The 22,806-nt window shown below is 43.9% G+C and overlaps 1 protein-coding gene across 6 annotated transcripts in view; it reads right to left on the minus strand.

Moving 5' to 3' along the window:
• adgrb2 (adhesion G protein-coupled receptor B2) overlaps window positions 1–22,806 on the minus strand; it is a 930,376-nt gene that overhangs the window by 51,666 nt on the left and 855,904 nt on the right. For all 6 annotated transcript variants that reach the window (XM_080211622.1, XM_080211621.1, XM_080211620.1 and 3 more), the window contains 2 exons: window positions 14,473–14,568; window positions 6,632–6,671 (listed from right to left, as the gene is read on the minus strand). In XM_080211622.1, the coding sequence (XP_080067748.1) occupies window positions 6,632–6,671; window positions 14,473–14,568 (136 nt within the window). The remainder of the gene's footprint in view (window positions 1–6,631; window positions 6,672–14,472; window positions 14,569–22,806) is intronic.

Below are 22,806 nucleotides of genomic sequence, written 5' to 3' on the forward strand. Positions count from 1 at the left end.
ATGGAGAAACAATCTTTGGGACGTATCATTTGGCTTGTTCTTACTGGCCATTGGTCTAAAGACAGTTTAGTTGAGCAAAGACATCAACATCAAAGCTCATCGATGGTGATCCTCAGGTTGTCCTAGAAGGTGGAGGAGAGATTAGTGCCTCTTGTGGAGTTAGAGGATCATTCCACAGAATGGCCACTTTACTTTCCTTATGCTTCTCCTACACTTCACAACAAGTTTTGTAAGTTGGCTCTTCAACAGGCTTTAGGCTCCTATCTTACATATTGGGGTAGCTTAAAATAGGATGGCATGAATCATTTGCGACATGACTTAATCAGCCAAATGGTCCAGTCCTATGTTGGGACCAATTCCTGCGAGGCATTTTATCTTCTGTCATATTTGAAATAGAGGTACCCACATGTGCCAATTTCTACTTCACAGTCTTATAAGTAAGTGCACGGGTAATGATGTAGCGATGGTAATGATAAGGAGAGATGATAATAGCATAAAAATAGATGATAATAGGATCCAAGGCAAGTTGGCAAATTGGATCCAAAATTGGCTTGTTAATAGGAAGGAAAGGGTGATAGTGGAGTGTTGAATTTGCGATTGGAAGCAGTGGTGTACCACAGGGATCAATGCTGAAACCCTTGTTGTTTGTTATCAACTTGGATGTGAATGGAGAAGATATAATTAGCAAGTTTCTAGATGACACGAAAATTGATGGTGTTGTTGATAATGAGGTGGATACTCTTAGTCTACAGACTGATACTGATGAGCTGGTAAGTTGGGCAGAGCAATGAGAGATGGTATGTAATCCTGAGAAGTGTGAGGTAGTGTATTTTGGGAGGTCTACCAAGGGTAGGATATAAATAATGAATAGTAGATCCCTAGAGAATATTGAGAAAAAAGACCTTGATATACAAGTCAATAGATTCCCGAAGGTGGCAGCACAGGTAGATAGTCTGGTGAAGAAGGCATATGGAATGCTTGCCTTCAGTAGCCGGGGCATAGAATACAGGAGCAAGGAGGTCTTGTTACAACTTTATAAAATGCTGTTTAGGCCACAGATGGAATATTAGGTGCAGTTCTGGACATCACACTATCGGTAGAATGTGATTGCACTAGAGAGGGTGCAGAGATGATTTACCAAGATATTGCCTGAAGTGAAAAGTTTGAGCTATGAGGAGACACTGGATAGGCTGAGTTTGTTTTCTCTAGAGCAGAGGAGGCTAAGGGATTTGATAGAGATATCCAAAATTATGAAAGTCATAGATAGGTTAGATTGTAAGAATCTTTTCTCCATGGCAGAGATGTCTAAGACTAGAGGACATACGTTTAAAGTGAGTAAGGAGTTTAGAGGGGATCTGAGAAAAAAAAATCACCCAGAAGATAGTGGAAATATGGAAAGCTGCTGTCGATGGTGGTGGAGGCAGGTACTCTCGCAACATTTAAGAAGCATCTGAATGAACACTTAATCACCAAGGCACGTTTGGCCGTGGACCAAGCACTGGTAAATTGAATTAATATAGTTTGGTACTTGATGGTCAGCACTGATATGGTGGGCTAAAGTGTCTGTTTCTCTGCTGTATGACTATATGATTCTATGACACTTGAGAGAGGCTGTTGCTCTTGTGGCTATTTGTGATGATGTGAGAATCGTGTGGGCTACTGACGTGTTGTGAGATTGCGTGCAGTTGGAAAAATCATAAGTTGCTGACATATGAGGGAATTGAGGATTTTAGTGGGGTTAATTAGGAAAGAACTTACATGTTAAAGTAAATGGAGAAATAGCGAGGTGTTGAGGAAAGTTCTATGGATAGTGAGTTTTTGAGGAAATTAGGGTCCCCATACTTTATGTGGGCTGTGTTGAATAGTCGTAATTTAAGCAGGGACTGTGAGCACTTGTTCATGAAGTAGTTAGTGGGATAAGGTAGAGGGTGTGACTGCAGTGAAAGTTGCGGGAGTGAGAAATGAGCATTGAAAGATAGGACGGTCTGGGAAGCAGTGGCTATCAATGATGTAATATTGGATATTTGGAAATTAGGAAATTGGTTGAGGCAGTTTATAAGATGAAATTTATATGAGGACTGCTCTCTGAAAAAACAATACATGAATAGGAGCAGCTGGAAGGAAGAGTGAATATAGTGGAACAAGAAAAAGTAGAGAGTCTAATTTTACCTACAAAGCTGTCATTATTTAATTAATCATTTTGAACACTCACCCCTCCCCCTGAAGCCACAGACGAACTGTTTAGTTTATTTAATTAATTCAAAAGCCCACGCTTCCAAAGTCTAATTTCATGTTCTCAGCCACTATTCATTTACTTAATTAATTTGTCAAAGCTCAGTTTCATCTCATTAATATAGTTGCTTGCTGTCCAATTGCAAGCCAAGAGGTCAAATAAAATTGACTTGTAGTTTTAAAAATACTTAAAACATTAGAAAATACCCTACAGCTAGCAGGAAAAGAGCTCGCTGAACTCAGGGAGCAGAAACGTGGGAGCCAGAGTTCAGAGGCACCGCAGTGTCATCAACCAGTAGGAGGTATGAATAACAACTAATACATCAGTACAGGAAAATTTTCAGGCATTTACACAGAACTGACAATATCACAACATTAACCTTGATAAAGTCTTGTTGATATTGGAATTGGGTGTGATAAACAGTGGGTGCATCCAGATGCAAAACTTATAATAAGCCACTCGCGACCTTGGGCAGGCTGCAAATTGGAGGTCGCTGATCATGGACTAGAGACATATTCTTATCATCACAAAGGAGACTAAAAATTCTTTAAGGGAGTATGGGATGCACTCCAGTTCCTCTGGTCTACAGGAGGTTTATAAAAGGCACTTACCTGCTGCACTCAGTACTTCATGCCACCTTTTTGCTCCTGCAGTTCCCAAGCCCTGGGAAGCTGATGTGACAGTTATTAACTGTGTAGTGGATTTAAATATGTTAATGAAGTGTCCTGTCACTCCAAAACTTGCTGTAAAAGGTGATCGCAGTTTGGGTCTTGTATCATGTTATTTAGGGTTTAACTTCTAATCTATTGAATCCAAATATTTAAAAGCAGGAGACATTTAGAGTAACTTGATTTTTAAGGAGGCTGATGGATACGCCTTTGAACTCGGGTGCCAGTGACTCTTTAACCTCCGTATCAGTTTGAATATTTCCAATAAAGAAGAAAACAAGGAAGCTGCTACATTACTGGGAAATTTATAGAAAAAGTTCCATAGCTACCTTCGAGATTGTTAAATATTTTAAAGGATTGCAGGACTGAACATAGAACATAGAACATAGAACACTACAGCACAAACAGGCCCTTCGGCCCATGAGTTGCGCTGATCACATCAACACCTACCAATCCATAGACCTATCTATAACCCCCAATCCCACTAAATCCCATATACTCATCCAGAAGTCTTTTAAAAGGCCCCAGCGAGTTCGCCTCCACCACCACTGATGGCAGCTGATTCCATTCACTCACCACCCTCTGAGTGAAAAACTTACCCCCAACATCACTTCTGTACTTGCCTCCCTGCACCTTAAATCTGTGTCCTCTCGTAGCAACCATTTCAACCCGGGGAAATAGCCTCCGAGAATCCACCCTATCTATTCCTCTCAACATTTTATAAACCTCTATCAGGTCGCCTCTCAACCTTCGTCTCTCCAGGGAGAAGAGTCCCAGCTCCCTCAACCTATCTTCAATAAGGCATGCCTCCCAATCCAGGCAACATCCTTGTAAATCTCCTCTGTACCCTTTCAATAGCTTCTACGTCCTTCCTATAGTGAGGCGACCAGAACTGCGCACAGTACTCCAAGTGAGGCCTGACAAGGGTCTTATAAAGTTGCAGCATTGCCTCCCGACTCCTAAACTCAATCCCTCGATTTATGAAGGCCAGTACACCATACGCCTTCTTGACCACATCCTCCACCTGCGAGGCCGATTTAAGAGTCCTGTTGACCAGGAACCCCAAGATCCTTCTGCTCTTCAACACTACTAAGACTCCTGCCCTTGATAGTGTACTTGTTCATCCCGTTGGTCCTGCCAAAATGGACGACTACACATTTATCCGCGTTAAAGTCCACCTGCCACTTCTCCGCCCAGTCCTGCATCCTATTTATGTCCTGCTGCAACTTCTGACATTCTTCCAGACCATCCACAACACCACCGACCTTCGTGTCATCGGTGAACTTACTAACCCATCCCTCCACTTCCTCATCTAGGTCATTTGTGAAAATGACAAACAGCAAGGGTCCTAGAACAGATCCCTGGGGCACTCCACTGGTGACTGACCTCCATGCAGAAAAAGACCCATCCACAACTACCCTCTGCCTTCTGCAGGCAAGCCAGTTCTGGATCCACAAGGCCAAAGCCCCTTGGATCCCATGCCCTCTCACCTTCTCAAGAAGTCTTGCATGGGGGACCTTATCAAATGCCTTGCTGAAGTCCATGTACACCACATCTACTGCACTTCCTTCATCAATGTGTTCAGTCACATTTTCGAAGAACTCAACTAGGCTCGTAAGGCACGACCTGCCCTTGACAAAACCATGCTGACTATTTCTGATCAAGCCAAACCTCTCCAAATGCTCGTAAATCTTGTCCCTCAGAAGCCTCTCCATCAGCTTACCAACCACTGAGGTCAGACTCACCGGTTGGTAATTTCCCGGGCTATCTCTGTTCCCTTTCTTGAAAATAGGAACCACTGCTTTAAGAGGAGATCACAAGATTGTGCTTAGGCAGTTGTTTTGCTTTCAGTTTTATATTCTGCAGTGTAAAGAGAGCTGCTCTTCAATAAAACTTGTTGTTACTTTGAATCCATGTGTACAAACCACAGCTTTCCTTTCTGTGAAAAACCTACAACCTCTAACATAGTTTGGACATTAGACAGATATTGATCCCAAAGTGTATATTAGCTTATAACCAAGGAGAACAATTTTGGCCCAGTCTGTCAAATGGCCCAGACTCACTTCTGGGATTGGCAGGGAGGTAGGAATTGTGATATCGGTCAGGCTGAGCTTATTATCAAGGTAGGAAAGGGTGACAGTTAAGGAAAGGAACACGAGGTAAGGGCACGGGCCCTAGAAACAGAGAGATGCTGGAAAGTTATGGTTATTGAGAAGCAACGAACTGGGTGGGGTCAGATAATGAGGGATTGTAAAGAAAAGCTTGACTTATGGCTGCAGTTCCTGTGGTACTGCAAAAAGACTTGGGGTAACAAAGAAAGAAGTAAAATGAGAGTTAAAGTGATGAACCAGTCATGGGACTGAAACCATCCCTAGGGATTTAGAGCATATGTAAGTAGATGAGTAAGAATAAGGATGTAATTTTAATGAATTGGCAACGTTATAAATATTTATTTTGATTTGTATCATAATTGTTCAAAAGCAGTGTTTTAAAAAAGCTTTAAAAATTGCTAATAAGCTAATCAGTGAGGGAAATGTACCTGTGAGAAATGTACCTGCATTTACTAACACACAGAATTGGATTTAATGGGGGCAATCAGGATCTCATTTATTAGCTGTCCAACAGGTGGGATTGTCCTGTTACCTCTTTTAGGGGAGACCCACTGAATTAAGTGCCACTCAAACAGTTCCTTTGGAATAAAGGAACCCAGGGGTTGCAAGTCCCGCCTGTTTAAAGTTGAGATGGCAATTCTGCTGAACAGCAGAACCACTGGGGGGGCGGGCAGTGACTGTTGTTGCTTTGACACCTCCACCCTCCCACACTATCCCAAAGCCATTTATCATCACTGCATCTCAGGCCTCATGTGAGTAATGACTGGTTGGGGGGGGAAGGGGTCCACATTTGTAGGGTAGCGGCTCACCCTTCCCAATAGCAGACCCTTCAAGTGCCTTAATGAGGGAATTCCCACTCCTGGGAACATGGGTTTGCTTGTCATGCTGCCCACATGGTGAGCCCCTGTCCACTGCTGGACTAATACCAGCGACAGCAGGATGAGGCACTTAATTTTCACTAAAGGGCCTCAATTGGTGGCAGGACAGCAAGACTTTACTGCTCCAGACTTAAACTGAGCGGAGGCAGGAAGATGGCAGGGTCCCCACCTGCTCACCTGATTAAATTCCCTCCCCCGATTAAATTGCCTCCCCAGCTTCAAACCCGCTGAGAAAAGGATATTCAATTTTGCCCATGGAGTGCGAAATAATAGACGACAAATGTATCCACATATATTATTTTATATTAAAAATGAATCCATGAAAGCCTTTACTGCAAATGGCTGTAGAGATTGAGTCACTAAGTATGTTCAAGCTGAGATAGATGCATTTTCAATCAGTGAAGGAATCAAGGGTTATGGGGATAAAGCGAGTAAGTGGAGTTGAGGATTATCACATCAGGTCAATCGTGATCTCATTGAATGATGAAGCAGACTTGATGGGCTGAATGGCCTACTTCTGCTCCTATGTCTTATGGGCTTAAAAAAAATACAATAGATATTGGTTAATGCATATGAGTACCAAAGTTAACTCAGTCTTGTTATCACTCGTATTAATACTCAGTTGTTGACTTTTTCTACGGATAGTATTAATCAGAGTGACAGTAGGACAAAGTATTAATTGCTTGTGCTGGAGAGAGGATTTGTGAGTTATGCCACTCTCGGATCTAAAGCACTTCTTACCTGACTGGCAGGCCAGGTCCACGTCCTTTTCAAAATCTGTCTATAAAAATGCAGCAAAAAACAAAAGAATATAATAAATTAGAAAGAGAAGTTTTCAGATGAAGGAAATAAGACTATTCCTAAGTACCCATCCCTGGTTTCCAGAATAGACACTTGAATGAAAAGTCAGTGAGAATCTGTCTGCTTGATATTTGAGAGATTTGAAATTCTAGCCCCCTCCCGCTGGCTCTGAAACTTGCTAACTGCCATCTGATAATGGAACATGGTCGATTTGGCCTTGTGTCCTGCTGTTCTAGCTCTGGCCACTGGATGAGGGTAATCCCTGTAGTGTGTAGTGTTACAAATTCTAAAATGCCATTTGTCGCTTTATAGACCAAACAGTGGCATGTTTGTGCCAATTTGGAGGCTACGTGAGACAGCCTAATAAATTTATTTTTATTCATTCTTGATATGTAGGTATTGCTGCAAAGCTTGCATTTATTGTCAAACTCTGTTTGCCTTGAGAAGATGATGGTGAGCCAGCTTCCTGAAACATTGTAGTCCTTGTGGTGAAGTTACTCTAACAGCACAGCCAAGGAGACTCTTAGCAATGATATTATTCTTTGCAGCAATTTGGTACAACTGATTGGCTTGCTAGGTCACTTCAGAGAGCTGTTCAGAGGGAATCACATGAATGAAGAACTGGAGTCAATCTCTGTAGTTCAGACCGAATATTCACATTAACGAACAAGGAAAAATCTGACATGCTTAACTTTTTTGCTATTGGAGTCTCAAAATTAAACTTCTCCGTGACAGGTGGCAGAAGATCAGAGGATAAAAAACTGAAATGTGTGATCTCTACTCCCATCTATCACATGCTACCATTTTTACTTTGGCACACATTAAGGTGTCCGAGTCATCTGACGTGGAGATGGGAAACTTACTTAAAGGCTTGCACACTACAAAAGGAACGCTGATTCAAAATTGACTGTTGTGTGGATTTCTCGGGGGTCAGGAAACTTGGCAGTGAAAGGACAGTGGGAGTTACTGACTCCAGAAGGCTAACTGCAATCCAGATGACCAGGCTTATGCTCTGAGGACACAGATTCAAGTCCCACCATGCAGCTGGTGGAATTTAAATTCAATTAATAAATTAATAAATCTGCAATAAAAAGCTAGTCCCAGTAATAGTGACCTATTACTATAGTCAATTGTTGTAAAAACCCATCTGATTCACGAATACCTTTAGGGAAGGAAATGTCCTGTCGTTATCTGGTCTGATCTACATGCCCAGACCCACAGCAATGTATTGGACTCTTAAATGGCCCCTGAAATGACCAAGCAAGTCACTCGGTTTTATCAAACAGCTATAAAGCCTAAAAAGGAATGAAACTGCACCACCCAGCACCAACTGAGACACTGAGAATGACAACATCAAACCCAGCTCTGCCTACCCTTCAAAGTCCTCCTTACTAACAACTGTGTGCTTGTGCCAAAGCTGCCAAGTAACAACCTGACATAGCCATACTTTTAGAATCATACCATAGAGTTAATATCCCAGATATCACCATTATCATTTCTGGGTTTGTCCTGTCCCAATGGCAGGAGAGACCAACAGAGTTGTGAAGGATGGGAGTCTTCAACGTTGACATCAGACCCCTTGAAATCCCATGGTATCAGGTCAAACAGGTCAAACCTATCTTCACCTTTGCTTTTAAATTGGAACTCCTCCATGTTAAACACTAATTGGATTGTTTACCCTCAAATCTCCATTGGGTGTCAACTAACGTTGTAAACAAAGAGACACTATACACCAAAGTCTCAAACAACTGAACTTTTATTGATAATCTAAACATAAGAACAATTAGCATTCGCTCAGCTGCTTTCTACTCCACCACCATAGAACCATAGAAAATTACAGCTCAGAAACAGGCCTCCTGGCCCTTCTTGTCTGTGCCGAGCCATTTTTTGCCTACTCCCACTGACCTGCACTTGGACCATATCCCTCCACACCCCTCTCATCCGTGAACCCATCCAAGTTTTTCTTAAATGTTAAAAGTGACCCCTCATTTACCACTTTATCCGGCAGCTCATTCCACACTCCCAGCACTCTCTGAGTGAAGAGAGATAGCCGGAATAAGGTTGGACTTAGATATTACTCTTATGAGGCGAATTGATCAGGCTCACATCAAAGGGTTTTGGTTTTTTTGCAGCTCAGCGCCTTTGTACTTATTCATGGTGTCTCAAGCCCCTCATAACCTAAAGGTCTGACTGTTGGTTCGGTGCCTCTGGTTAACAGCACACATCTGCTCTGTTGTTCCTCTTTTCTTTGTTTAGTAACCTTGCTAACTGCAGGGTTTCATGCTGAGTGTCTCTGACTGCATGAAGTTTTGCTCAACCAGACAGATAATCCATTACTGCAATCACAGCTCTTTCCATAGGTTTAAGATCAACCACAGGTTGACTGCAAGACTGACTATTAGAACATAGAACATAGAACATAGAACATTACAGCGCAGAACAGGCCCTTCGGCCCACGATGTTGCGCCGACCAGTTACAAAACAATGACCCACTAACCTAAACCAATCCCTTTTCGTCCATAAACCCATCCACGGATCTCTTAAACGTCCCCAAACTAGGCGCATTTACAACTGCAGCAGGCAGGGCATTCCAATCCCTCACCACCCTCTGGGTAAAGAACCTACCCCTGACATCTGTCCTATAACTACCACCCCTTAATTTAAAGCCATGCCCCCTCGTGCTAGATTTCTCCATCAGAGGAAAAAGGCTATCACTATCCACCCTATCTAAACCTCTAATCATCTTATATGTTTCAATAAGATCCCCTCTTAGCCGCCTTCTTTCCAGCGAAAACAACCCCAAATCCCTCAGCCTCTCCTCATAGGACCTCCCCTCCATACCAGGCAACATCCTGGTAAACCTCCTCTGCACCCTCTCCAAAGCCTCCACATCCTTCCTGTAATGTGGGGACCAGAACTGCACACAGTACTCCAAGTGCGGCCGCACCAGAGTTGTGTACAGTTGCAACATAACGCTGCGACTCCTAAATTCAATCCCCCTACCAATAAACGCTAAGACACCGTATGCCTTCTTAACAACCTTATCTACTTGATTCCCAACTTTCAGGGATCTATGTACACATACACCTAGATCCCTCTGCTCATCCACACTATTCAAAGTCCTCCCGTTAGCCCTATACTCGACACATCTGTTATTCCTACCAAAGTGAATTGCCTCACACTTCTCCGCATTAAACTCCATCCGCTACCTCTCGGCCCAGCTCTGCAACCTGTCTAAGTCTCCCTGCAAACTATGACACCCTTCCTCACTATCTACCACACCTCCGACTTTGGTGTCATCAGCAAATTTACTAATCCACCCAACTATACCCTCATCCAGATCATTAATAAAAATTACAAACAGCAGTGGCCCCAAAACAGATCCCTGAGGCACACCACTCGTAACCGAACTCCATGATGAATATTTACCATCAACCACCACCCTCTGTCTCCTATCCGCTAGCCAATTCCTGATCCAATTCCCTAGATCACCCCCATTCCCATACATCTGCATTTTCTGCAGAAGCCTACCATGGTGAACCTTATCAAACGCCTTACTAAAATCCATATACACCACGTCCACTGCCTTACCTTATTCTGCCTTATTCTGTCAGCATGCTCCGAGAAACCTAGCAGTTTGACCATATGGTTACTGACACTAAGGGTGGCAAGAGCACAGAATTTATGGGTGGGCACTTTAATGCCTGTCACCAAGAGTGGCTCAACAGCATGAATGCTGAGCAAGCTGGCCGAGTGCTTAATAATGTAGTTGCTAGATTGGATTCTGGATAGGGTGATGAGGGAACCAGCAAGAGAGGGGAAACCTTGTTGCAGATGCATCTGTGCCCGACAGTTTTGAATATAATATAGCACTACAACCAAGTGAATAGATAGGTTTTGAAGTGATTGAGCAACTCAAAACTGAGCATCCATGAGGACTGTGGGATCCTCTGTAATGGTTTGCCCAGTTAAATGGCGTCATTTAATGGTATTTCTGCCTAATTGAACTAATTGTGCTATGCTTTAAGCTAATTTGGCCACATTTTAAAACTCAGCTTGAAATTCTGGTCGAGCCTGGAAATTTAGCTACATTCTCTGAAAGTACAACGTAAGATAAACAAGTTTTCTCATAAAGTAAACAGAAACTTCCATGGCCACAGCTGCAAGTGTTTTGATGCAGCTAGAGACTACTTGCACCCAGCTCTTTAATAACATAAGTATTCTGTTATATTGTAGACACAGATCGATGTTTAGTTTGTTTGATTCAGACTATGTTTTGAATTGTTTGATCCAGCATTGGCTTTTGCTACTTTTTTCTCTCTCTCTCTTAAGTAATCCTTATTTCACTTTCTGTAAAATGCAAAGCATAAAGGACACTTAATAAATAAGTTTCCACTTTGAACCAGTCATGCTCAAGTTTATTCTGATACTACAGGCACTGTGGGCCACTAACCCCAGGATCATGTATTCTAGTTTTCAGCCAATTTGATTCACTCCACATTGTATCAAGAAATAGATAAAGGCACTAGATGCAGAAAAGGTTATGGATCCTGACTACTTTCTGGCAATAGTACTGGAATCTATGTAGCAATGTGGAAAATTGCCCAGGTATGTCCTGTGCACAAAAAGTAGGACAAATCCACTTACCAACCATCAGTCTACTCATGTTCACCAGCAAAATGATCGAAGGTGTCATCAAGTGTTATCAAGTGGCACTAACTCATCAATAACCTGCTCACTGCCACTCAGTTTGAGTTCTGCTAGTACCACTCAGTTCCTGAGCTCATTACAGCCTTGATCACAATACAGACAAAAGAGCTGAACTCAGGAGGTGGAAGTGAGGGTAAATGCCCTTGACATCAAGGCAGTATTTGACTAAATGTGACATCAAGGAGTCTTAGCAATACTGAAGACAGTGGGAATCAGGGGAAATCTCTCCACTGGTTGGAGTCATACCTGACACAAAGCAGGTGTTGGGGATAGCAAGCATCTGAGTCTGAGCCATTGCGTCATGATGTGGATATGCCGGCGTTGGACTGGGGTAAACACAGTAAAAAGTCTGACAACACCAGGTTTAAGTCTAACCGATTTATTTGATAGTAAATTCACTAGCTTTCGAGGTTACCCTCTTCGTCACCTGACGAAGAGGGTAACCTCGAAAGCTAGTGAATTTACTATCAAATAAATCGGTTGGACTTAAACCTGGTGTTGTCAGACTTTTTACTCTGAGACATTGCCGCAGGAGTTCCTCAAGGTAATGTCTTCGGCCTACCCGTCTTCAGCTGCTTCATCAATGACATTTTCTCTATCATAAGGTCAGAAGTAGGGATATTCACTATGATTCCACAATGTTCAGCACCATTCATGACTCCTCAAATACTGAAGCAGTCTGCATCCATTTGTAACACGATCTCGACAATATTCAGGCATGGACTCTAACTGGTAAATAATATTCACTCCACAGCTGCCAGGCCATGACCATCTCCAACAACAGAGAATCTAACCATCTCTCCTTTACATTCAGTGGCATTGCCATTGCTGAATCCCCACTATCAACATCCTGGGCATACCATCGACTAGAAACAGAACTGGACCTGCCATATAAATACTATGGCTACAATAAGTAGGAGGTTGTGTACCCTGTGGAGAATATAAGTCAGAAGCGTAATGGGACACTCTTCATTTGCCTGAATATAGCTTGCTATGGCTACTGCTTTATCCAAGACTGCAAGAACCTACGAAGTGCCGTGAATGAAGCCCAGTCCAACACTCAAACCAACCTCCCAGATATGGACTCTCTACACTTCTCACAGCCTCAGATAAGAAGCTAGCATAGTCAAGGACCACACACATTCTGGACATACTCTCTTCCACCTTCATCTGTCGGGAAAAAGATAGAAAAGTGTAAGACCACATACCAACTAATGGAAAACAGCTTCTTCGTTGATGCCATCAGACTTTTGAACGGACCTACATCACAGTAAATTGATCTATCTCTACACCTAGCAATGACTGTAACATTACATTCTGCACTCTCTCCTTTCCTTCCCTATGCACAGTATACTTTGTTTGTGTAGCGCGCAAGAAACAATACTTTTCACTGTATACTAATACACGTGACAATAATAAATCAAATCAAATTAAAAAAGTGCAGCTCCAATACTCAAGGAGCTCAACACCATTGAGGACAAAGCAGCTTAGTTCCCCCCCACCGCTGCAGGAGGCAGCCCTCAGCAGACCCCCCCAACAGTCAGACTCCCTCTTCCCCTAGAGACAGCCCCCCTGTGATCAGACACCCTCCCAGGAGGCAGGGCCCCCCCTCGGTAGAGCACATCCTCCAACCTACCTCGATTGTTGCTGTCCCTCCACCATGCTTCTGACCTGCACGCGTTGATGTGGGGATGCTGGCGGTGGACTGGGATGAGCACAGTAAGAAGTCTCACAACACCAGGTTAAAGTCCTGTTGGACTGGTGTTGTGAGACTTCTTACTGCACTCGTTGGACAGCCTGCAGCACCTTCCTGGCCTTCCTCTGGCGTCCGTCAGAAGCGGGGGCGGGCTTAGATGGATCTCTTGTTGGGGAGGGGGGCAGGCTCAGATAGATCTTTGGTTGGGGAGGGGGGCGGGGTCAGATGGATCTCTGGTCGGGGAGGGGGGCAGGCTCAGATAGATCTTTGGTTGGGGAGGGGGGCGGGCTCAGATGGATCTCTGGTTGGGAGGGGGGTGGTGGTGGAGATTCTCCCAAGTCTACCCTCACCTCGTCCTCCCATACGCACGCCCCCCCTCCCCTCCCCCCAACCAGAGATCCATTTGAGCCCGCCACCCCCCTTCCGGTAGACACCAGCGGAAGGCCAGGAAGGTGCTGCAGGCTGTCCAACGAGTGCAGTAAGGAGTCTCACAACACCAGGTTAAAGTCCAACAGGACTTCTTACTGTGTTTACCCCAGTCCAATGTCGGCATCTCCACATCAACGAGTGTAGGTCAGAAGAATGGTGGAGGGAGAGCAGCAATCCAGGTAGATTGGGGTGTGGTCTGCCGAGGGGGGCCTGCCTTCTGGGGGGGATCCGATCGCGGCTCATCCTTCCCCCATTCCACCCCCTCCCCCTCACAGCTTTCTCTGTTTTGTCTTTCGCACCCTGGCGCGCTGTTTCAGTTTTTTTTCGAACTGCGCATGCACAGTTCAGAGCTCCAACTGCTCTGGCAGTGCTAAGCCCAGTCCCACAGCGTGGACCGGACCGGAGCTGGCAAAAAACGTATGCGTGCGCTGGAACGAGGATTCGGATCAGTCCGGATCCGGCACTCAGCCTCCGATTGGTAAAATCTGGCCCTTTACCTCATACATTTTTTCACAAAAGCTGATATCGCTGGGCATATCCTCAGGAGCTGAATGACTGATTGTGCAATATCCTTCAAAAACACAGGTTAAGGACCTCTTAAATATTGGTTCTTCTGCTATAATGGAGATAGAGATTACTCAGTTTATATTGAAGCTAGCACAAAGCACATTAAAAGCAATGGCATAGAAATATCCAGTGTCTATTATAGCTCTTTGCTATAGCAATCCAAAACTAATTCTGATCTATCTTCATAGCCTGGTATTTTTCTCTGCTTTAAATGTTTGTCTGACTTTCCCTTAAAAAACTTGATGGTTTGTTATGCCTCCTTCAGTCCCTGTGGTAAAACAGTTCATGCTCTAACAAATATTTGAATAACTAATGTCAGATGTGAGCCAGTTTTTATTTTTGCTTATTTTTGACCAATGTGAATTGGTCCTTTACTCACCATAATCTGGACTTGTCCATTTTTGTAAGAATCAGGTGAGTTTTCATTCTCTTCAGTTTTGCAACTTCCTGTTCGACATTTTACAACATCCTGAATCTGTAATGAATTGCAGAAAGCAGACTTAGAAACATGTTAATATAAAACAATGATAAGGTAAACAATGTGCATTGATAATAACCAGTAAGATGCAGATGCCAACTCTATGTTCCTCTCCACTCTTCTCTGGCCATGCCTTTTTAATTTTTCCAGTGTTTGCTGTGTCCTCTCCTATCCATTATAAAATACAGTAAGATTTTCTTCCATGTGCGGAGTACTGTCCTAATACTATCTGTGTCTGACTTTATTTCTTTTTCCATGAATGAATAGGTCCCTTGCTTTTGATAACCTCTACTTTCCAACAGCATGAATCTTCCTCCATTTTGATCTGATTATGGCTCTACTGTTTACATCTGGCCACTTCTCTCTGGTAACACCTGACTTTCTCATTTCAAAGGATACTTTTCCCCACAATGTTTTTTTGTTTTTTTTCTATGTTTCCTGGACTTTTGTTGGTGACCAAGCAATCCAAACCTATATTCCCATCGACACCACTCTATTGTAGCTGCTCTAAACAGTGCCAATTTGCTACGTTTGCTAACTTTCACCTGAACTACCTCCCCCTTTGTACTCATTCATGATTTGGCCTGCTAAGAAACTGCACTGATACAGAACAGGGAGCAGAAGGGCATAGGTATTCAGACTTGGGCTGATATGTGGCTACATTTGCACTTCACAGATAACAGGCAATGACCAGCTTCAACCATCGAGAATGTAACTATCTCCCTTTGACATTCTATGGTAGTACCAGCAGTGGATGCACACTATCATATTCTTGGGGTTACCAATGACCAATCAGACCAGAAACTTAGCTGGACAATTCATATAAATACTGCAGCTGCGAGAGTTGGTCAGAGGCTGGGAATTCTCTGGAGAACAATTCAGCTCCTGACTCTCCAAAGTCAGTCCATTACCTCATAGATAAAAGTTAGAAGTGTGATGGAATACTCTCCAATCCCTGGATAAGTGGAGTTTCAACAACCTTCAGGAAACTCAACATATCCAGGACAACATGCTTGATTGCCATCCCATCCACACCTTAAACATTCACTCTCTCCACAGCACACATGATTTCTAGCACACAGAGAAACAAGTGCAGTAGACACACGGGAACCATATTATGCGCAAGTTCCCTTCCAAATCACACAACATTCTGACTTGGAACTATATCATCATCCATGCACCATCACGAGGTCAAGATTCTGGAACTCCTTAATAGCACTATAGGTGTAACTACATGATATGGTACGAGAAGGTAGCTCCCTATCACTGCTCAAGGGAAATTTAGAATGGAAAATAAATGTTGTGCTTGCCAGTGGTACTCACATCCCATGAATGAATATAAAACAAAGCCGCCAGATTGAACATTTCTGCATTGCTCTAGAATTCTGCTGGTAGCTATATTGTTGACTCTGACGAACAGCACTCAAGATTACTCCACCATTCCCCAATATAATTCAACGTGGCCAACAGGATCCAGGAGTCTAACAGTAGCAGTCCTGATATAAAGAACTTACCTGGAATATCAATGCAGGTGAGAAACTCTGGTGAGATAGTACAAGATTAACCTATATCCAAAGCTGACAGTTCAGCAACATTATTATTGTGTGAGTGTATAAGGAGTTAAGAGTACTGAACTGAAGGCCCAGACTACAAATACTACCATATTATCCAAGAACAGCTTTTATAGTAAGCATACATGTCATCACTATTCAATTTGAATAAACTAGGCTTGTACTCGTTAGAGTTTAGAAGAATGAGGGGAGATCTCATTGAGACGTATAAGATGATGAATGGGATGGATAGGATAGAGGTGGAGAGACTCTTCCCGCTCAAAAAAGACAGTAGGACTAGGGGGCACAGCCTCAAGATAAAGGGGAGGCGGTTTAGAACGGAGTTGAGGAGGAACTTCTTCACTCAAAGGGTGGTGAATCTCTGGAATTCTCTGCCCGTTGAAGTGGTGGAGGCTGCCTCGCTAAATATTTTTAAGAAGCGGGTTGATGGGTTTTTGATAAGAGAGGGGATTAAGGGTTATGGGGAGAGGGCCGGAAAGTGGAACTGAGCCACAACAGATCAGCCATGATCTTATTGAATGGCGGGGCAGGCTCGAAGGGCTAGATGGCCTACTCCTGCTCCTATTTCTTATGTTCTTATGTTAAATGTTGAAGGAATTAATTATTTTGATACAGTAATCTCATGATTAGGAAAAACAATGCAACTTTCATCTCATGCTAGGTGTGCAATAAAGAATAGAGCAACAATGGGGATGTCCAAATTAGAAAAGAACAGTAAAGTGAAATTAAATCACTCCTCAACAGGCTCACACTCACCCCATGGATTCTGTTAGCAGTTCAGCTATCGCCACCCATCTCCACAGTTCCTCCTAGAATGCCTATTCATAAGTGAACAAGGACCAGGTCACCCATTTATTGCAAGGGGGATTGAGTACAAGAATAAAGAAGTTTTGTTGGAGCTATATGGTGCTTTGTTGAAGTACTGCTTTTGATCTCCTTACATAAAGAAAGACGTACTTGCCTCCTTAAGTGGAGCAAGAAAGGTACATTGGATTGATTCCTAGGATAGGGGGGGATTGTCCTATGAAGAGAGATCAATTAGAATAAGTATTGGGGTTTAGAAGAAAGATAGGTGATCTAATTGAAACATCTAAAATCCTTCAAGGACAGAACAGATGTTGAGCAAATTTTTTCCCCTGGTTGGAGAGGCTAGAACTAGGGATTATCATCTCAGCATAAGGGATCAGTCACTTATGAATGAGATGAGCAGAAAGTGATTCACCAAGAGGACTGCAATATTTGAAATTGTCCACCCCAGAGGGTGGATACTCACTCACTGAATATATTCAAGCATGAGATAAATATATTTTAGATACTAAGGGAATCAAGGGATGTGGGACTCAGGCAGGTGAGTGGAATTGAGCTCTCACTGAATGGTGGTGCAGCTTTGAAGGGCTGTATGGCCCACTATTGCTCCTATTTCTTGAGTTCTTATGAGTTTATTGTGGTTGTATTGGTGGAAACTTGACTAAGGCATGATGACACCCTTAATGAAGCCTCACTGCCTGGCTAAAACTTCCACTATTTGCTGCTGTCAAACCACGTGGGCGTCTCATTTTATTCTACCTCTCTCCCCTTGCATCTAAAAGTAATTATTTGCCGCCCAACCATTTGGCACACCAAATTTCTCACAGATTGTCTTGGATTTCCTCCCTAGCTAACTGCAACCTCCATCCTAACTTGTGCTGTCTTTCCTCTGAGTTTATTGGCCTCCTGTTATCCCTTAATCTCTCCCTCCATATAAACTCTACCCATATTCTCATATAATCCCTTGGCCTTGCCATCTCATGCAATATTCATTGTTCAATCACATATAAGGCTATATTTGACCACTTCCTTGTAGTCCTCTCCACTTGCACCCTCCCTTCCCAACCTCACTTCCTCCTGTGTACACCAGGGAAAAACTCTCCCCAGTCATTGAGAACTGCATGTTCAAATTCCCAACTATCTGGCTTTTGGTCCTCCATTCACAGCATTTCTGCAGCTATTGATTTGTTCAGTCACACTCTCACCTCTACTTTGTTACTCTATTCCCCAGTAAAGCCATTACAGGAATACTCTTTCTCACTTTGAACATTTCATACAGTACAGCCCTTACCTTTGCTCCTTTCAGTCTCAGGAATACAGACTTGAAAGCCTATTGCAGATAGGCCACCAATCACCAGATAGCCACCAATCACCAGATCTGGCTGGACCAGAAAAAAAACACTATCGGGTAAAAGCCGATGTCACTTTAAGCTAACGTGAACCGGGTGCTCCAAGATTCTTGTGTACCAGTTAGTTGATGTTGAAAGGAATTTTTTGGTCTATGCTAATGAATAATAAGTATGAACCCGCCACAGGCCTGCATGAGGCCTGTATGCCACAAAATGACTTCATTTTGGCATTTCAACTTGCCATTTGGAAATCAAAACTTCAGCTCTTGCCTCATTCAGTCCATCGCATGGCAAATTTGCCTCTCTTGCAGTCTCCATAAAATCTCTGCTGTGAGTCTCTCCTTTCAGCTTTTAGTGATCTTCACTGGAAGGTTGTTGCCTCTCCTCACAGGTGATTTCAGAAAAACAGTGATGCTAGTTTTCTATAAAGCCTAACTTTCTGCCAAGTTGAAGTTAATATTTTTCAAGAATGAGAATTGGAGATTGGTTTTTAAATGGATAAATTTAGCTTTTTTATGGCCTTGAAAGCTGATTTAAATTTTATAATTCAATAAATGTAAGCAAGTATTCTAGCTGATGTCAGTGGTAATGACAGTGAAGATGAATTGAAGGCAAATCTATTGTGATGTTCATGCTTTTAGAACAACTGTTTTTGCCAACTCAGTATATGATGTGAAGTTCATATCACCCTGAAAGTCCCATCCATCACAATGTGAACATGGAAGAAAATGGCTGTATTGCTTATTCTAGCTTATCCATTAAGGAAAGGTTCACAGTTTCTCTTCACAGCACCAGCACTTTAAGCAATTCCATGATTTATGTCTCCATTACCTTATCCAGAAGTCAATTCCATATGTTGATCACTCATGTATGAAGAGCATCCTGACATCCATCTTAAATTTCCCTTACAGTAGTTTGAGATTGTGTCTTTCTGAGTCCTTTAATCTTTTGATTTCTCTCACAAGAAAGTGGGGCGGCATGGTAGCACAGTGGTTAGCACTGCTGCTTCACAACTCCAGGGACCTGGGTTTGATTCCTGGCTCGGGTCACTGTCTGTGTGGAGTTTGCACATTCTCCTTGTGTCTGGGTGGGTTTCCTCTGGGTGCTCCAGTTTCCTCCCACAGTCTAAAGATGTGCGGGTTAGGTTGATGGGCCGTGTTAAGTTGCCCCTTAGTGTCCTGGGATATGTAGGTTAGAGGGATTAGTGGGTAAAATATGTGGGCATGTGGGGATAGGGCCTGGATGGGATTGTGGTCGGTGTAGACTCGATGGGCTGAATGACCTCTTCCTGCACTGTAGGGTTCTATGAAAAAAATCTAATATATCTTTGAGACTCCCACTCAGTTGGCTCCATTCTAAGATGAAAAGCCAAGGCTGAGAATTTGCACCTGTGTTCGCGACAGGTGCAAATGGCAACATGGGCACAAGATCTTGTGAGAGACCAGGAACATTTTAGACTTTTAACATTTAAGAAAAACTTGGACAGGTTCATGGATGAGAGGGGTGTGGAGGGATATGGTCCAAGTGCAGGTCAGTGGGACTAGGCAAAAAATGGTTCGGCACAGACAAGAAGGGCCAAAAGGCCTGTTTCTGAGCTGTAATTTTCTATGGTTCTATGGAACGCAACACTCACTGGTGAGATCTCAGGACATGATGGTCCTCAGTCTCAGACAGTGAAAAAATGAAGTTTCTGCCCAGAAACGTTGAGAATTTCACTTGAACACATCGAGGTGGGATTTTACCACCACTTTACACCTGTTTTGCAGTGTGAAAATGGCGTAAAAATCGGGCGTAAAGCAGCTAATGTGAATGGCACCGGTTTTCGCTACTGATGAGAGGCTGGTTGTTTTATTGAACTTTATTTAAATAGTGTTTTGCATCTGTTTAGTGAGCCCGGGGCGCAATTGTTTGGGCTCGCTTGCCTTTGTGGCCGTGCTAGGAGAGATTCTCTCCAGCGAGGAAAACACCTGGGGAACAATTATGTTGGCCTCACCAGTGGAACCAGAGGCCAGTGAGGCCCCCCTTGTGAGGCTGAGGGCAAGGCGGTGGTGCCCCTTCGGCGGTGTGAGACTGGTTATGCCACTCTGGCACCTTGGCTATGCCACCCTGGCACCTGGGCAATGCCCACTGGTCAGTGCCAGGAGCATGGGGCCTGTGGGGGACAGTGCCAGGCATGGGTGGGGTCAACGGGGCAAGTTCCCGCTGCCACTCTGAATGCGATCGATGGGGGAGAGCAGCTGGGCCACGAATGGTCTGCATGGCAGTAGGTGCGGGGTCTGCATCTTGGGCCATGGACGTCTGCAACTGGGGGTGGAGGGGTAGCGAGGAGCGAGTTGAGGCTGCTTGCAGAAACAAAAGTCTGACAGCTCTCTTCTTGTCTGTCAGACGCCTGCTCTGCACATGTGCAATACCTCCCTCTACAGCTCCACCCACAGCCTTTTGAAGTGGGAAACGGGCTCACCCAAAATTTTACAGCGTGCATAAGACTGGGCCTGAAAATGCACCCAAAAAGTGGATCTGGAACTTTCCCAGTTTCTCGCCTGCCCGACACTTAGAAAAAAATCTCTTAAAATTCCACCTATCATTTAATTAGCGGATAGTTCCACCATAATTGCCTCTCCCCACCCCCATTGCAATTTCTAATTGCACAGCGTGATGGAGTTCACAACAGGATTTAAAAATGGCAACTTGGCAACCTCACCTTTGAGGAAGGTATTGGAGGCCAACCTGTTAGTGGCCTCTACTATCCATCAACGAATCCATGGGGAGAGCGGATAAAGATGGGGGGAGGTGTTAGGCAGAGCACCAGCTAAGGGGGCTGTGTTGCATGGAGGGGTGGGGGTGGATGTTGGGAGTGCCACGAGGTTGCAGTGGGGCCACAAGTTTGTGGGGGGTGAAGCCTTAATTTGGGGGAGGGGATGACAATGTCAGGGGGAGGCACAAGAAGCTAGCCACACAATGGGGCAATGGGTGTTTGGGAGGGTTGAAAGACTAGCAGGGCACCACGGGGTTGAGGCCATTTCAGCACTGACAAACCAGAGGGGTAAACAGAACTGGGAGGGGAGAATGGGGCAGGGTGTCACCAGGGCAGCATAGTTGGGGAAAGGGCAATATAAATAAGTGGGGATGGGGGGTGCAGTTGTGCGCGGTCCACCATTGGTCTGACTCTGAGAAAGGGGGTGGTTTGGCCCTTTCAACGGGTAATGACCTAGTGACCAGAGGACAACGATGGCACTTGTAAAGCTCACCCACCCTGAGGCTGCAACCCCCAGCTGAAGGGCCTCAACCTTCTCCAAGGACCCTGGTACTTTCTTCCCATGCAGTTAGTAGAGAGATACAATCATGGAAGTAGCAGAATTGGCAGTAATCTTTCTTGTTGTGTCAACATCAGGATCCTCAAAGATAGAAAGATGGCAGGGCCTCCTCAGCTGCCAGAAACAGGGGCACAGAGAGTGACTGTGCAGAGATGCTATCATTGGCCCCCAGTATATAGCTGGCGATTGATTTTTCTTATTAATGGGTGAGAACCAGTGCAGGAGGAGAATCTGGATAATGCAGGGACACTGTTGTGCACCTTTGCCAGGTTCTTCAAGGTTTGGTGTCACATGAACTGAGAGGTCACTCACTGTCTATCACCTAAAGGTCACAGCCACCCTAAACTTCTGTGTCAGTGGTTCCTTTCAGGGATCCACTGATGACCTTTGTGGTATCTCCCAGGCTTTCACACACAAGTGCAATAGGAAGATCCAGGGCACATTCTTCACAAAAGTTGCAAAATTGAGCATCATGTGAGCATTCTTACTATCCGTGCTAAGCCTGGAACAGAGGTGTATGTCTGCAGGGTGTTTGTGTTGGAACAGGTTTTTTTTGTTGTTAAAGTTTATACTACATCCTGGTTGTTTTGTTTTCTTGTTTGCAATTGGTAAAAGTTATTGTTAATTGTCTTATATATTAATAGTATTCTTAAATAAACTTTATTTGATAAAAGCTCCCTAGTGGGTCATTTGAATTATACCTGGAGCGAAACATTTTATGCTTGCCCGTACCAAATTCAAAGTGCAAAATTTGTGACTTTGGCTGACTTCATAAAACAACTTGGGTTATCACACTTTGATGTGGAGATGCTGGCGTTGGACTCGGGTAAGTACAGTAAGAAGTCTCACAACACCAGGTTCAAGTCCAACCTGTTGGACTTTAATCTGGTATTGTGAGACTTCTTACTATAACAGTTTGACCAGGGTAATATTGGGGTATTGATGCACAATCAGACCCATCTCCCTGACGCAGGCTCCTCCTTAGTTTAGACTGTCAGTGGGGATCTGTTTTGTCACTGGTGCCACAGAAGCAGTTCTCACAAGTGTGAAGCCATTGGGTTCCTCGTGCTGAGATCAGACTTACCCAAGTGACTGGGGTTGAGTAGCGCGCTTGACTGTTGGGATGGGGTTAGGGTTGGGAAGTGGGGGGGAGGGAGTTTCTTGTTACCAGTATATCCTGGCATGACGTGTCCT

This window comes from Carcharhinus amblyrhynchos, chromosome 24 (genome assembly GCF_965287045.1).
Source record: "Carcharhinus amblyrhynchos chromosome 24, sCarAmb.v2.hapA, whole genome shotgun sequence".
Taxonomy (NCBI): Eukaryota; Metazoa; Chordata; class Chondrichthyes; order Carcharhiniformes; family Carcharhinidae; genus Carcharhinus; species Carcharhinus amblyrhynchos.